This window comes from Microtus pennsylvanicus, chromosome 16 (genome assembly GCF_037038515.1).
Source record: "Microtus pennsylvanicus isolate mMicPen1 chromosome 16, mMicPen1.hap1, whole genome shotgun sequence".
NCBI classification, from domain to species: domain Eukaryota; kingdom Metazoa; phylum Chordata; class Mammalia; order Rodentia; family Cricetidae; genus Microtus; species Microtus pennsylvanicus.
In genome coordinates, this window is record NC_134594.1 from 29,507,066 (window position 1) to 29,524,493 (window position 17,428).

Sequence of the window (17,428 nt, forward strand, 5' to 3'; positions counted from 1 at the left end):
GCCTAGCAAGTTATTTCTAAGCAAGTCATCATGCTAAATCACAGAACCGTGTTTGTTTTGTCATATGGGGGAATGTTTCTATGTAAGTCATAAACACGAAGAAAAGAGGAACTGGAGTACAGGAAGTATAAGCGAACTGCTGAAAGATGAAGAAGCTGTCATCGGTTAGCAGAGCAGTCCAGCGTTTGGACAGCAGCACTGTTAATTGTAGCATGTCGGTGGGGATGTGGCAGTGACGTACCGGAAGATGGATGGCTCACACAAGAGGCACCATTAGTGCAGTGCAGAGGGTTTGTGCCCAGATGAAATTATTTTCTGAAATGGCCTTTTGCTAGAAGAGATGATGAGGCAGGTTCCAAGCCTGCTGCTGGTTTCTTCTTTCAGCACCAATGCTATTATCACCTAGGTATTTTAAACAAAGCTACAAAAATTCATGTGAAATAATTTATTATCCTCTATTCTGCTGAAAAGTTACACTGTATTCTTGCAATCCTTGCAAGTTTTTGGAGGGTATTTGCATTATTTGGGAGCAATCCCTGGTATTGTTTATACTTGTTGCAGGTTAATTGAATTTCTTAGATGCAAATTTGACAAATGATAGTAGTAAAAACAGTTTGTAAGTCAAAATAGTTTATTTTTTTTCATAAGTACTGTGAATCCTAAAGACCTTTCTGTTAGTGGGAAAAGAAGCAACTTGGTTTTTTGTTGTTGTTGTTGTTTTATACTGAGTGTCATTACTTTACCTGAACTGAGTATGTGGCATTATTACCTTAAAAAAAAATCACCTAGCAGTGAATAGTAGGGTAAGATGGCTGCCTCTGCTCTGGTCTAGTACCGCAGTCCTTCCAAAGGAGAGAACATCCACACTGCTGAGTACTGTAGGCCCCTCCTTAGCCTAGGGGACTTGTAAAGCAATGCTTCCATGCTGTGTAAAGTGTGGCCACATGTGACATGCACATCAGTGAACTCAACTCTGACCGTAGTTTGCATCTAGTAGGGTTCCAGCTGTTTAGTAATAGTGAAGTCATAGCTCCAACAGCACGGTTGTAACAAAGAGGAGCGAGAGATGGAATACCTGCTGGTTTCCATTCCCACAACATACATATTTCTGCAGCCAAACTGTGGAGAACATGGAAGTGTACAAGAAATCACTCCTAGAAATTTCTTGAGATGTTTTCATGGCATATCTCACAGATGAATGCAGGGGCACAAGGACTGTGTGTATTGTCCCAGGTAATTTCTCTAGAGCAGTGGTTCTCAACCTGTGGGTTGTGACCCCTTTGGGTTCAAATATCAGATATCCTGCATATCAGATATTTATATTATGATTCATAACAGTAGCAAAATTATAGTTATATAGTATTAATGAAATAATTTTTTTGACTAGGGGTCACCACAACATAGGAGCCGTATTAAGGGGTCACACATTAGGAAGGTTGAGGATTACTGCTGTAGAGTGTCTGTAAAAAAAGGTGTGTTTATTTTTATTTTATACTCATGAGTGTTTGTCAACATATATGTATGTGCACATATGCATGTCTGACGCCTGCAAAGGCCATAAGAGGGCATGTGATCTTTTAGCTGGAGTTAGACGTGGTTATGAGTCACCCAGTATAGAAAGTAGAAGTTGAAGCCAGTCCCTCTGCAAGAGCAGCAAGTGCTCTTAAGCACTGAGCTGTCATCTCTCCAGCCCAAGTCTATAGAGTTTTTATGTTGGTGGGAACAATTAATGAGGTAGAGGTTCTTATTATGCATTACTCAGATGCTACTTTTTTTTTTTAAAAAAAGCTTTATTATTTTGCTTCTGTGTGTTTTTTCTTTGAATGTGTATATGCTCACCATGTGTGCGTCTAGTGTTCATGGAGGTCATAAGAAGGTGTTGGGTCCCCTATAGCTGGAGTTATGAATGGTTGTGGACCATCTTGTGGATGCTGTGACTCCAAAAACTAGGTCCTTGCCAACAGCACCAAGTACCCTTAACCACTGAACCATCTCTCTAGCCCTACAGTTTCTGTTATGCTGATGTTCCATATAAAATACAACTCTCGTATAGTTCATTGCATTTAGTAAATAATATTCCTTCAGGGGTTACTCTGAAAAATATATAAAATAGACTTTAAAAATATAAAAAATATCCTTTAAACCAGTGGTTTTTTAACCTTCCTAATGCTGTGACCCTTTAATATTGTTTAATGTGGTGTCTCTCAACCATAGAGTTGTTTTTGTTGCTACCTCATAATTGTAATTTTGCTTCTTTCTGTAATGAATTGTAATGTAAACATCTGTGTTTTCTGATGGTCTTAGATGACCCCTGTGAAAGGGTTGTCTGACCCACAGGTTGAGAACATTTGTCTTAAATTATGTAAGTCATATCTTAGAAAATGAGATGTGCAAAGTAGATTTGAATTTAGTGGCTATGTCATTAATCTTTTTAAAATAGCATAACTTGATAATTGTTACTAACTCTAAATTATTAATTTTTCTTTCTTCTAGGGGCCATGTAATCTTAGTTCCAGAACTGAGTCTTCCTTTGGAGTACTATCTGATTCCTTTCCTCATCATAGTGGGCATCTGCCTCATCCTGATAGTCATTTTTATGGTAGGTCAGTTAACTCCTAATAATTATGAAAAATACTATGGGTAGATCCAAAAACTATTGACAAATTAAGAAAGAGAAATTTTATAAGTACATATGGAAAATGTCTATTTATGTAAAGTTCTAGAGAAGGCAAATATAGTGTGAATGAATGAGAGAAAGAAAGAACGAACAAACAGTAAATGTGTATGAGGCCCTGGGGATGGGTAAAGGATTACTGGAACGGTAGGAGGGAACTCTCCCGGGTGAGAACCATGTTCTGTATCTAGATAGAAATTTGCGGTACACAAATGCATAGCATTTGAATCTATTAAATTGTATATGCGTGCATATTGTATATGTATACACACAGTACTTGGGGGGCGTATACTGATATCTATAGCTTAGCTTGAAATGGATTATAAAAACTAAGGAGGACTGGAGAGATGCTCAGTGAGAAAGAGCACTTGTTCTTTACAGAAGACTGTTCAGTTCCCATCACCTACGTGATTCACAACCATCTGTAACTCCAGTTCCAGGGGACCTGATACCCTCTTCCGACTTTCTTGGGCACCAGGCATGCATGTAGTGCACACATACATACAGACAAAACACTCATACACTTAAAAAATGAAATAATAAAAAAAACTATGGAGAAAAAAAAGTAAGACGTATGAATTCGCATACAGAAATGAAGTATCATTTGTAGAGTCTAGGTAGTGGTATATTGATATCAGCAAATTCTCCAAGTTCATCTAGAAGTGAATTTGAGAAAATTCATATTAAAATGTAAAGAAAAAACATTAGGAGGGCTTAAACTAAAGGGATGATGCATGGTTTCTCTAAGACCATCATACAGAGTATGGTTGCAGAACTCTAGAGGTCCAAGTTATTTTCAAAATGATACTAAAATAATATTGGCCCATGTCCTGCTTAATTCTTCTTCTTCTTCTTCTTCTTCTTCTTCTTCTTCTTCTTCTTCTTCTTCTTCTTCTTCTTCTTCTTCTTCTTCTTCTTTTTTTTTTTTTTTTAAAGAAAAGATAGTGTTTCACTGTGTGTCCCTGGCTGACCTGGAACTCACTATGTAGACTCAGAGATCTGTGCACCTTTGCCTCCCTGGTGCTGGGATTACAGGTGTGCGACACCACACCTGGCTAAGTCCTAATTCTTTTGGGATTATGTTGAAGACATTTCTAGAGGCTCTATGATATGTGATATGAAAGTATTTGAAGAGAAAACGGATATACAATTATTCTATATTCTTTATTCAAATATTAAGAGAAAAGTTCAAACAATATAAAAGCCTTTCTTGTTCTTTTAGTCTGTTAGCAGCAGTGGTTACCTGTACAAGCCTGGGTCTGTCAGCATTCCATCATGGAGTGTGGTGGTCTCGTCTTGTGGAGGGTTTGTAGGCAGTTAGCAGGTAGGGGAGAGGTCTCATTAGGTGTCACCCTCCCTGAGGTTTGATGCAGTTAAAAGAGGAAGAAATGTTTCTTCTCAGTGCTATCTCCACTGGTAAGTTGCCCTTGCTGCTAGAAATAACCTGTACCCACAACATGAGGAACTGTGTTAAAGAGTTAAAGGGTCGCAACATTAGGAAGGTTGGGAACAACTGGTATTAAAGGGTCAGAGCGTTAGGAAGGTGGAGAACCGATGGGCTAAACTATCTCCCCAGCCGTTTTCCTTGTAAGAGTTTCAGAATTTCAAGTTTTACCTTAAAGTCTTTGATTCAATTAGAGTTGATTTTTGTGCAGAATGAAATCAGAGATGCGGTTTCGTTCTTCTACATATGGATGGCCTGGATTCCTTGCACTGTTTGTCGAAAAGGCATCTTTTATTCCAGTATTGTTTTTAAAACATATGTCAACAATCATGCATTTGGTGTTGTGTGGGTTTGTATTTGGTCCTCTGTTCCACTGATGTGTTTGTCTGCACCAGCACCAGGCTGTCTTTGTTGCTATAGTGTTGTAGTTAACTTAAAACCAGGGATGGCGATGCCTCCAGCGTTATTTATTTTGCTCAGGATTTCTTTGGATTTTTATTTTTTGTTTTCATATGAATTTTAAGTCTATTTTTTTCTCTTTCTGTGAACACCGAGAATGGCATTAGAATGTTGGTAGGCTCACATTGAGTCTGTACCTTGCTTTTGGTGGAGTGACCATTTTTCACAATATTGTTTCTCAGTTTCTCTAAGTCCTTTATCTTCACTTTCTTGTGGTGTGCACACATCACATTCCCTGTGCCTTAGTTCTTATCTCAGCCCCTTCCATCCTGTGGACTCTAGGCTGGCCTCTTGAACACTGTCATGCTAATTTGTTTTTTCTCCTAACGTTTGAATGTCCTGATTGCTCAACTGCATCCTCATCCTTTACATTCTTTCTTCTGGTTGCTCAAGTATCTTATTGGTGCTTTCCACTGTGTTTTCTTTCTTTCTTAAAAATTTCAACTGTTTCTATTTAGTTTCTGAAATCTAGATTTTTTTCTGATCTTGTTTATCATATTATGACTTTTCATTCATATTGTTAACTGTCTGATCTTTCCTCTCTTGCTGATTTTCCTCCCCAGATTCTGGATTGAGTTAATCTGCATGCTTGTGTGGTATTCCAGGTCACTGATCATCTCCACTACTGAACTTCTGACATTTTCAGTCAGCAGTTTAATTAATCTTTCAATTCAGTGGCTGATGATATAGGATATTTTAATGGAGTCATGCTGCTTTAATATTTCTTGTATGTATGTTATACATTTGTTTGTGTAGATTTATAGTTTTATTTGGGGATTTTTTTTCTTGAAGGCTCAAACCTCAGTACCACTCAGAGGAGAAAACAAGCAGCATCAAACCATGTAAGATGTAGACATACATTAAAATAGGTTAAACCCTGCCCAGTTGATCACCAATGATCGTGAAACAGTGAATGGGAAAACTAGTTCTGAATGTACCATGAAAAATTGTTTTAGGTAATTATAAAAAATTATAGATGAATGAAATGAAGAAGAAAGGAAAAGGGGGAAAATGGAGGAGAAGCAAGATTAATTAAAAGGGAAAAAAGACAGAAAATAATGGTTTTGAAGGGAAGAGGAAAGAGCATGAGATTACAAACAACCCAAGAGCATCAAGATTTTACAATAATGGCAAAATTAGATAAAAGAAATAAAATGTAAAAGCTTGGGTGGGCAAGATGACTTATAGAGTAAGGGTGCATGTTGTAATACCTGACAATCTGAGTTTGATCCCTGCGACCCATATGCTGGAAGGAGAGAACCAATGTTGTGTGTACACACACACACACACACACCACTTAAATGACAGATACATGTGAGTTTTTACAACAAGATAAAATGGTATTAAAAGTACAGTAGAGAGGGGGAAAGGTGGGAACATGGTAGGAGGGGACAAAATAGGGAAAGGAAAAGATTATTCAACAATGGAAAAAGCACAAACAAAACTTAAAGAATGTACAATGGGTAATTTAAAAAACGTCAACTTTTACTGCTAAAACTGATGTGAAAAGGAAGGAACTAAAAATAAAAATGGGCTGGGGAGATGGCTTGGTTAGCAGAGTGCCCAAGGTCCAAGCATAAGGACCAGTGTCATCTCCAGCATCCAGAAGCTCTTGCCTGTAGTCCCGGTGCTGGGGGTGAAGATGAGACAATCCCTGAGGTCCATCCATCTTCACCTCATGTGTGAGCTCTAGTTTTAGTGTGAGACCCTGACTTAGAAAAGTAAGGTAGATATTGAGGAAGACACCTTTCTACCTCTGACCTACACACATTCATACATGTGCACCAGGACACACATACGCATACATATGAACATGTACATACAGACAAAAAGCAAAGAAAACTCAGAAGCATGGTGGGGGGAGGAATGAAGTGCTGGAGTTGTAAAACTTGCAGACTACCAGTTAAGTGCATGAGATGTGCAGGTGGGTGGGGAGGCATGCACAGAGGGCCAGGTGAACTTGCCTCTTGTCAGTCATGTGATTTCTGCTGGTGTTAGTCTGTTGTTCAAGTGTCCATTATCCACCAAAAGTGTCTCCACCAATAGAGCTTTCTTTATGTACCAGGGGCCTCTGCCGGTCACAGTTAGCTTAGCAGTCTGTGGGCTAGCCAAGTCTTCTCACTCTCTTGAGTTTCCCTAGATTATATCCAAGGGAGTAGCTAATGTTCTAGCAGGGGCCATCTCTCAAATATGCTAAATGCATAAGAATCAGGCACAGCTTTGAGATGTGTACAGACGAAGGACCTGTGTGCTTATGTTCATGATCCAAGTCTTAGTCCCCATGCTGCTGGACTTCAGAGTCCTTGGGTTCTGCAGTTATGGACAGCAGACAGGCAACTAAAGAGTCAGATCCCATGCCCAGAGCTATCAGACAGTATGGTTATTTCCATCAGTGCGCCTGTTTGGGCCAGCAGAAGTGGGCTTATTCATTCAGAGCTCTGAGCCAACCCTCCTGTAGGTTACAATTTCAGCTCGTCAGCATCTGGCCCTCCTGCTTTTTATAACTCTCTTGCCCAAGGGCTGTGCCATGTTAAATTATAACTCCCTGGCTTGTGGTTGCTGTCTATTCCTAAGCCTCTAATCTTGCTCAGTTTTAAACAGGTTCCCTGTCAAAAGCTCACCCTCTAGTCGTAGTGGTAAAATGGGATTCCTCTCTACTACACTGGCTGCCAGAGGGATCATTCTTACCTAAACCAGAAATTGCACTGCAGGCTGGTGAGGGCTCTAAGTTTGTCCCCTAGGACAAGTCTCTTTTCACCAAGGTCACCCAGCTTATTTTTAAGAGATGAGGTGGTCGTGTCTTCTCTCCTCACCAGTAAGCCATGATTGGGATTGTGGTTGGCGGAACTGTGTATCTGTGTGTCCCCATCTGCTTCTCTACATTGTCCCGGGTTCAGTTGCTGCCATTCTGAGTTTCTGAAGCTGACTTCCACTTTCTTCCTCTCTACCTGCTTTCTTGGAAGCAGCTCTACTCTTTTTCATCCCGATGACTCTCTTTAACAGTCACAGGGAGGCAGCGTAAAGGCCTCCATTTCTCCTGGAGGGCCTAGGCTTCTTACTACATTATATTTTTAGGAAGCTATTCAGTGTAGTGAGACAAAGTGATTTCAGTTCTTCATATACTTCACTAACAGCTTTAAGACAATTTGGTCACATGTGGAATGAGTTTTGTGTATTCTTAACCATCTGTTGTTGTTAGATGTTTATGTGATTTAAGTGTCTTTCAGAGAAGTAGAGTTTCATCATTCCACATTTATGATAAACCAGGTCCACACTGCTTTGGGATTTATATATTTATCAGTGAACAAAATATATAAAAATATTTTTTCTTATTCTTTCATTCATTCATTTTTTTTGAGATAGGGTTTCTCTGTGTAGCCCTAACTATTCTGGAACTCTCTATGTAAACCAGGCTAGTCTTGAACTTACAGAGATTTACCTGCTTCTGCCTCCCCAAGTACTGGGATTAAAGATGTGTGTACTACCATACCTGGCTAAAATTTCCTTCCTTCCTTGCTTCCTCATTCCCTCCCTCCCTCCCTCCCTCCCTCCCTCCCTCCCTCCCTCCCTCCCTTCCTCCCTCTTCCCCTCTCTCTCTTTCTCTCTCCTTTTTTTCTTTTGTTCCTAAAGTAATTTTTTTTCACTGCCCTTATTTACACTGTTATCCCTTAGGGGATTTAGATGAAATAAAGTCTTTTTTTTTAAAAAAAGATTTGTATTTTATTTTTGAGATTATAATTTGGTTACATTTCTCCCTTTCCTTTCCCCCCTCAAACCCTCCCATATACTCCTCCCTGCTTTCCTTCAAATTCATGACCTATTTTCTTAAAGCTAATTGTTATTGCATGCATAAAAGTATGGATATAAGTAAGATTATATATATATATACACACTCCTAAATATAACCTGTTAAGTTCATATAATGCTACCTAATACGATGCTTTGGGGGCTGTCTGTTTGGTATTGGACAACCAATCAGCGTGCTCTTCCTTAGGGAGGACCACTTCTCCTATTCCCAGCTTTCCTCGGTTGCCTGTAGTTCTCTGTTAGCCTCATGGGCTTTTCTCCATCCAGTTTGGTATGTTCATTGTTGTCATCTTTGTTCAGTTCACGTTTGGGCAGTTGTCTTGGTGAGACTTCATGGGTGTATCTTCTGGTGTTACTAGGGAGCAAACTCCCTAATCCTTGGGCTCTTAAAATCTTTCTGCTCCCTTTTCTGCAATGTTCCCTGAGACTTAAGGGAGGGTTTGTAGATAGATCCCCTGGGACTGGGCTGCACAACTTATTTAAGGCTTCATCCCCGTGGAAGACATTTCTGATTGTGTTAGTTTTTCTTTCTATGTGAAGGGAACTCAATTCCAGCCTTTTCTCTGTTCTTTTGCCCCTTCTGTCTTAGGAGAGAAGAAAATTATCCCTGTGGTTCATTTGGAGGATTAAGTAGGCGTACTTGGCTGTACTCCAACCTACTATCACCTGTGGCTGTTGTTCAGCTCCTCAGGGTTGGCTCCACAGTAGCCCACACCATCTCAAAGCTACCGTCAGATATTTGAGTGGTTAAGGCTGTCTAATTGTATGGCTCAGTGAACAGCTCTCTTCCTCCAGTGAGTTAGTGTTTCACCTTCCTCCATAATTCATGGTCTTTTCTGGGCTGCTGAGATTCTAGGTGGTAAAGAGGCTTCACCAGAAACCTGTTACCCATTGTGAGTTGCTTTGTGATTCACGGATTACTTTACTTAAGTTTTAAGCTTCAGACATGTTTTTTTCCCCAGTGTCTTTTCCTATACATTTCTAATTTAGTTGTAATAAGGTCAGAAAACATGTTATGAGCTCTTATGTAATTTTCAAACCCCGCCCTGTGGCATCCTTTTGTAGTCAAATTTTATAAATGTTATTCACAGATGTGGAGAATGCCAGGTAACATGTCCTTTCATTTAAGTCTGTGGGTTTGTCTAACTTAAAAACAAATCTCTGTAATATAAAATTGACATATTTAAAATGCACAATTTAATGATTTCAGTATATTCACAAATTGTGCAACTTTGACTATAGTTATCTGCAGTTTTACATTAGGTTTTCTAACGCAATGCTAAGCAATAGAACACTATTATTTTTAATCTTCTGGTAGCCAGATTCAACAAAGTAAGAAGAAACAGGTGAGATTAATTTGAATACTTTAAGCTTAAAATGTTTTGAGCCCTCAGTCCACATACACAAATGTGGTTTCCATCTCAGTGCTGCATCTTGTGGGCTGCTGTGTGTCTATTCTCAGAGCACACCCTCACTTGGAAGGGTGGCGCTTTACGGGCTTTTTGTGACATGCGGTGACTAGTGCAGGTCTCTATTGGGATGTGACATGCAGTGAGAGCTAGTGCAGGTCTCTATTGGGATGTGACATGCAGTGAGAGCTAGTGCAGGTCTCTATTGGGATGTGACATGCAGTGAGAGCTAGTGCAGGTCTCTATTGGGATGTGACATGCAGTGAGAGCTAGTGCAGGTCTCTATTGGGATGTGACATGCAGTGAGAGCTAGTGCAGGTCTCTATTGGGATGTGACATGCAGTGAGAGCTAGTGCAGGTCTCTATTGGGATGTGACATGCAGTGAGAGCTAGTGCAGGACTCTATTGGGATGTGACATGCAGTGAGAGCTAGTGCAGGACTCTATTGGGATGTGACATGCAGTGAGAGCTAGTGCAGGTCTGCTATTTAAATGTGTTTGATTTAGATACAGATCCCTGAGGTTTTGAATTTTCATATGGCTCCCACAGTTTTCAGCATATTCTTGATGAAATATTCTTTTTACTATTCGGCTTTTTAATCTAATGTGCTTACTGCATAGGTGTATTCATCCACCCCTTTAAACATTAAGGCATCATTCAGTTTTAATAGTATCTTGTAAATAGTATAAAATTGGATATTTTTCTTATTATATACTCTCTTAAGATTGACGAACTTTTTCGTTTACATCTATTGTATTTATACATAGTTGGATCAATGTCTGCATATTATTCAGCTTTTTAATGTAAATTTGGATTATATAATGTTTTCTTTATCTTTTTACTACTTGTTTAAAGCTTATACCATATTGTTGGAGTTTTTTCTTCTTAGAAAAAGAGCCTGTATATACTAGTCAACCATTCTACTACTGAGTTATATTCCTAGCCTCATACTGTTATTTTTAATATTTTAAAACATTTATTATTTAAAACATTTAAAATATTTATTAAGGTATGGTTTACATAAAATAAGCCACACATATTTAAGTTGTACATACTAGTAAATTTTAGCACTTATATATATATGTGTGTGTGTGTTTGTATTCAAACACACAGGCATAAAAATACCACCATTATAGTCAAGATAATGAGATGTCTATCACCTTAAAAAATGTCCCTATGGCAGCTCAAAGCAGAGCCTGGAGAGGTTCTATAGAAGCCAGAGTTGTCATTCCCCAACCCATGTTACATAATCATCTGCTGATTCTTTAAATCTTTCAAAGTCATACAAAAATTAAAAACCGCCACCCCTTAAGCTTGCCTGGCATGATGCACTGAAACTTCTGTAGATTGTTAGCAGTAAAAACACCAAATAAAAATCTCCCAGATATAACTCTCAAAAAAAAAAATGTCCCTATGTTCCTTGGTAATCTTGATGTCTCTTGTCTCTGAGGCCTAGATATCTACAAACCTGATTTTAGTCACTGCAGTTTGTTTTCAGTAGCTTTAAATGGAATTATGAACTAGGTTGTCTTTTGTGTCATTTTTGGCATCATTTTTGAGATTCATGTAAATTATTGAATATGTTGGTTATTCATTCTTTCATTCTGAGTTATATTCCATACCAATTTACTTGGTGCTCATGGAGACCAGAAGAGGGTGTTGATTCCTCTGCAACTGGAGTTACTGGTGGTTGTAAACCACGTGGGTGCTGGGAACTGAAACTGGGCCCTCTGCAAGAGCTGCATGTGTTCTTACCCGCCGACCTATCTCTGTAGCCTCAATTCCCATTGTTTTTGACCAGTTAAAGTATTCATAATCTGTAGCCTACTATTTGTACTTTTGCAAACACTAGTTATAGACTATTTATAATGTCACTACCTGTAAGTTTGGGATGGCAAAATGGCCCAGAGAGTAGAGTAAGGCTTGCTGCGGAGCCTAATGACCTGAGTTGGATTCCTGGAACCCCATGGTAGACGGAGAGAACCCATTCTTGCAGGGTGTCCTCTGACATCCACATGCTCCTGTGTATGCCACACCATACAGAACAGATACTAAGAAGATAAACTTCATTAATAAGAAATTCAAAGAATAATATGTAAGTTAACTAGTCACTTTTAACTTAATTTTTAATTAATAATATTGTCATTAGAATTGAATAAATGAATTGTTTTTACAGCAGCTACCCAGAAATGTAAGTTTTTTTTTTCTCCAAAACTGTCACTTTTGGGCTTTTCTGTTAGGATCGATCGATCTATCTAACATCTATCTATCTATCTATCTATCTATCTATCTATCTATCTATCTATCTATCTAATCTATCTATTTTTATTCTTTGTGTCTTTTACATCATGCCTCCCAGAAAAATAAACAAAACAAAATAAAATTTAAGAGAAAAGGGGTGGGGGAGAAAGGGAAAACCTCATCATGGAAGCTGCGGTGGAGAGATTGCCCAGAGGTTAAGAGCACTGACAGCTCTTCTGGAGGTCCTGAGTTCAATTCCCAGCAACCCCATGGTGGCTCACAACTGTCTGTGGTAGAATCTGATGCCCTCTTCTGTCACAAAGGTGTACCTGCAGATAGAGCACTCATATAAGTAAACCTTTTTTTTTTTATTTCAGTGCCTATTTGTATATGACCTGTCTTTTTTTCCCCTATCTTTAGATCACAAAATTTGTCCAGGACAGACATAGAAACAGAAGAAACAGACTTCGTAAAGATCAACTTAAAAAACTCCCTGTACATAAGTTCAAGAAGGGTAAGTGAATATTGTTATTTTCTAAATAATAACATTTAGTATGTGTCAGAATACATGAGGGCCATACTTACACTACATTCTGAGTCTCGACTATATACCATGCCCAACACTAACATTAATAATGAATGTTTATGAGAGATATTTTTATCCTCTGGTAGCCTGGTAAAGGCAGGAACAAGGTATGGAGTTGACAGAAAACGTAAAAGTAATAGTAAAAATGGAAAAAAATATATTGTCACTGCCATGTGCAGTAGTAGACAATGTCAAAGAAAAAGGTAGTCTACCCTCCTACATTCTCATTTGCTGTGTTATATACTGCATTGTGCTGGTAAAAGCATAGGTAGCTGCCACTTTGCATGCCACTTAATTGTTATGCTAATATGAAATGGGTGCTATCATTATCCTTCCATAATACACAAGGAAATGGGGCTTCACTGAGGCTTGAACTGTATTGGCAGAGCTGGAGAGGAGTCCAGGTTTTGTGTTACAGCCAGCATAGTTTCCTTCTCTGTGTTTAGAGAGCTCCTAATATATGTATATACCTGTTAATCCTTTTGACTAGTACTTCCCAGACTTCATTTTTTATACCAATATAATGTTCTATTTAACGAGGGTAAGGAATATAAGGTGAAAATAGAAAAGGCATCCAAACATTAGACATATGCACAGACAAAATTTGCCCATATACATAAAATAAACAATTGAATGATTAATAAATAAAAAGCAAAGTTTCATTTTCCACATAACTAAATGTTTTATTGTCATTTACAATTTTATCTTGCTAAAAATATAACAATAAGAAAGATATAAGATATTGCATTTCAATTTTAAAAGGGACAGAGAAGCTGTAAACTGCTAACATATAAGGTGAGTTATCTAAAAGTTCTTTACAGATCAGACCCAGCATTAAAGACTAGCTTTAGGAATCTCCTTTTAAAGCTCTATTTTATATGCTTAGTTTTGTATTTCTTAATCCCTAGTTTAAAGATATTTTTTTTCTTGAATAACGTGAGATAATCCAGGTCCTCCCAGAGCCTCCTCACCTCCCCACTGACCCAGCTCCATGCCCTTTCTTTCTTCAAACAAAACCCAAACCAAAAAAAACCCCAAGAAACACATACACTGAAAACCCTTACAAAAACACACATGAAAAAGGAAACCAAAATATACAAGCAAAAAGCCAATGAGACAAAAAAATATCCAAAGAAAGCAATGTGAGTCAAAAAGTCTACGAAAATACCATTGAGTTTGCTTTGTGTTACGAACTACTCCTGGGCATGAGGCCTGCCCTTAAGTATGGTTATATCCATTGAGATTCCATTGGAGAAGACTTTCCCCTTTCAGTGTTCGGACCTACTTTAAATTTTTTTCCCCTAAAACAAAATAGTTTTAGAACATGACATTGAGGGCTGGCAAGATAGTTTAGCTGGTAAAGGTGCTTGCTGTCAAGTCTACTGACCTGAATTTGATCCTAAGTACCTATGTGGTGGACAGGGAGCGTTAACTAAAAACATGCATGTTTTACATGCATGCAATAACGAAGAAGGAAGAAGAGGGAAATAAAGACAAGGATATTGAGACTACTTCGGGTTAAAATGTTTAGAAGAGATTTGCAAAGTTGGCTTTTCCTCTCAGATGAGCAGCCATGTGGCATTTTGAGCAGAAGTAGTACCTTTTTTCCCTTTTCTCTTTTCTTTTAGCATTCCTATAACCTTAGCACTTGGGAAGCAGAGAGAGGCAGGTGGATCTAGATGAGTTCAAGGCCAGTCTGGTCTCTACAGTGAGTTCTAGGTCCAGAGTACATAGCAAGACCCTGTCTCAAAAAACACAAAACAAAAAAGTTCTCCCCCCGCCCCCCGGCTGTATTAAGAATAGTGGTACAGGGTCAAGGATATAAACAACTAGCAGATAGTAAGTTACTGCATTAATTATAAATGTGCTTGGGTCACCATTAGGGAGGTAAAGTCTTCTAATTTTGGATACATCTGGAAGATGGAATGCAGTCGGTTTATTGATGGACTAGAAGTAGGGAAAGGACAGAGGCTGCTTTTTTGTTGTTGTTTCAGAAAAAGGACAAACAGACCTTTATTTGAGAAAGATCCTTATTGGACATAGGCTTGCTAATCTATGGCAGGCTGGGTGTGGGAGAATATCCCACCGCTTTTATATATTCTCTAATCTCCAGTTTGTTGTTGTTGTTTGTTTGCTTTAGTAAGTAATGAGAAATAAAATTTAGTTTGCAAATGAGAGGGAAAAAAAGAGAATTTTTATATACTCTCAAGAGCCCCTTCTGGATTTGTTTGACAGTTCAGCCCTACACTGGTTTTATATGCTTTATCTGTCATTTGTGAGCTTGTAACTTCTATTTTCATAAGACTGTATTCTTGATTTTATTGTATAATCCTGAATTTCTTGTTTAAAAACCAAAGCCAATTTAAAACTCCCCCATCTTGATATTTCATATAAATTCATTTACTTTTTGTATTTGGTCTGAAGTGGGCTCCAATTTCATTTTTGGAATATGGAAATCCAATTGTTCAGTATCATTTATTGAAAAGAATAGTCTTACTGAATGAATAGTCTTTTAAAGAGAGGAATATTTTGTTTCTTTGAGAATTTTATATAGATAAACAATTATCTTGACTGTATGCACCCCACTACTCCCTCTCACATCTCCTAGGCACCCCAACATGTGCATCTGTCCCTCATGCTCCCCTCTCCTCTTTTAAAGCCCATGCTGTGTAGGGGCCTCTGGGCCTCCCTGGCCAGTAGCTCAGAGAAAGGTATCCCACTTCTGGTAAGGAATTTTCGTTTAACAATTGATGTCTTCTCAGGGAAGCATTGTCCACCCATGCAGGGTATCTGTATTTTAACTCTTCCTCTTCTTCCCTCCCTTCCTTCCTTTTATTATTTTCTAAATTTAGTTTAAAAGCACTAGGCTTCTATAAGAGTTTCTCATACATCTTAGCTTGATTGGCTCACCCCACCCTCCCCTCTCCCCATCAATGATTATTTCTTCAGCCACGTTTTGTTGTTGTTGTTTGTTTATAAAACCAATCATGGATTCTGAACTGGGGAGTAGTTTTTAAATCTAATTTTAAAAAGTAGTCGGTTGTACCCGTAACAGTCAGGCTGCTGTTGCACCTGTATGCTCAGCGTGCTTGCTCTGCTGTTAGTGCAGTGCACAGCATCCATATCTGAGCAGAACTATCAGCAACAATTCTTCCCTAGGAATGTGCATAGTCTGCTACTGTAGCGAAAACGGAGGGGACTTTCAGCTTCATCTCTGCCTCATTTCTCTATGTCCTACAGCCAAAGTGTGTGCCATCTTTAGAAATAGGATCTTACCATGTAGCACTGGTGTGCAGCCAACGGCAGTGAGAATAACTTTATGGTTTGTGGAGTATCAGGGGATTCCTCTGCCAGTAAGCCATAGGAAGACAACCTACTCCTGGGAGTAGGGTTTTTACCTAGCAACCTTATGGCTCCTGGGAATATTTCTTCCTACCTATGCACTTCATTCAAACACTTGAATAGGGACAGTTTTACCATCCTTCCAGGTACCTTTCCAAATCTGTAAGACACACAAGGGTTAGCATTTACAGAGGTAGGCAGTCTTTGAAGGCCTGCTGCTGTCCTGGGCTGCTATTAAAAAAGCATTCCCAAGATCCAGTACTGCATGGAAAGATCCTGTCACTTGTATCAACGGTGTTGTCAAAGAGCAGTGTTCTGTGCAGCAGCATGGATGAGAACACTAATCCATCTAACTCGATAACCCACAGTCATTTTCCATGAGTCACTTGATCTCATCTTAAAGTGCTGCTGCATCTGCCATGGAGTCTCTGTGCATCCTTCTAAATACCCAGCAGTCTCAGTGAGGCCGGTTTGTGCTGCCTAGTCTGGATCAGGCCCAAGGGGAAGCGAGAACAACAGTCTCCTGTGCCTGCCACAGGAGTCGGCTCCCCAGGTCTGATAAGCTCAGGCTCGCACTGTGTCCCTCTCATTTTCATTGGCACAGCTGGCTGCCGAAAGCCCCAGGCTGGGCGATAAATCTCCAACTCCAGTGTACTTTTTTTTTTTTAACTAGGGGAAGAAATGTATACAGAGCACTATGGTGTGTGTGTGTGTGTGCGCGCGCGCGCACGCGAGAGCATACACACAGGTTTATGTGGGTAAATACTGTACACCCTTTTCATTTGCACTATTTTTATCATTTATATTTTCTCTGAACCATTGCTCAGGCAACAGTTTCCTGCCTTCCAGAAACTAACACAGCTGTCTTTCTGTTAATGTTTTGTTCAGGAATTCCAGGACAGGTCTGACCACACTGATCTTCTGAATGGCCCTGATAGACCCTTCTGATTGTTTTGCCCTTCTCAGCTCCTTTGGATTGCTTCAGGAATTTAAATTCAATTTACATGCTAGACTGCATTTAAGATCTACCAGAGCTCCTTCTACCTTACAAAGATTACATCTGCCATGGAGCTTGGCAAGTCCACCAAAGCCCTATCTACTCCCAAGGTCTTTACTGAAAAAAGGAAAAACTTATTTTTTTCTTTTTACATTTATTTGTATTTATTTGTAGAGGGAGTGCAGGTGTCACAGGGCACATATGTGAACATCTAAGTTGATTCTCTCCTTCCACCATGTGAGCTTGAGTATCAAACTCAGGTCAAGTCTTTGGTGGCAAATGCCTTTAGCTGCCTTTATGTCAAACCTGACTGGTGTCTTCCATCACTTTTACTATACTCTATTCAGTTTTTGGACACCCAACAATAGCTCTTCAGCAGAGAACTAATTTTTACTCTTTTTCTTGTATCCTGCCAACTCTAGGAGATAAAAGGCCAACACCTCCATCTTGTTTTCTCCTTTTTCTACCT

At 39.1% G+C, this 17,428-nt stretch overlaps 1 protein-coding gene across 4 annotated transcripts in view; it reads left to right on the forward strand.

Annotated features, from left to right (window-relative positions):
* Rnf13 (ring finger protein 13) overlaps positions 1–17,428 on the forward strand; it is a 79,975-nt gene that overhangs the window by 55,962 nt on the left and 6,585 nt on the right. For all 4 annotated transcript variants that reach the window (XM_075950909.1, XM_075950910.1, XM_075950911.1 and 1 more), the window contains 2 exons: positions 2,494–2,599; positions 12,455–12,548. In XM_075950909.1, coding sequence (XP_075807024.1) covers positions 2,494–2,599; positions 12,455–12,548 — 200 coding nt within the window. The remainder of the gene's footprint in view (positions 1–2,493; positions 2,600–12,454; positions 12,549–17,428) is intronic.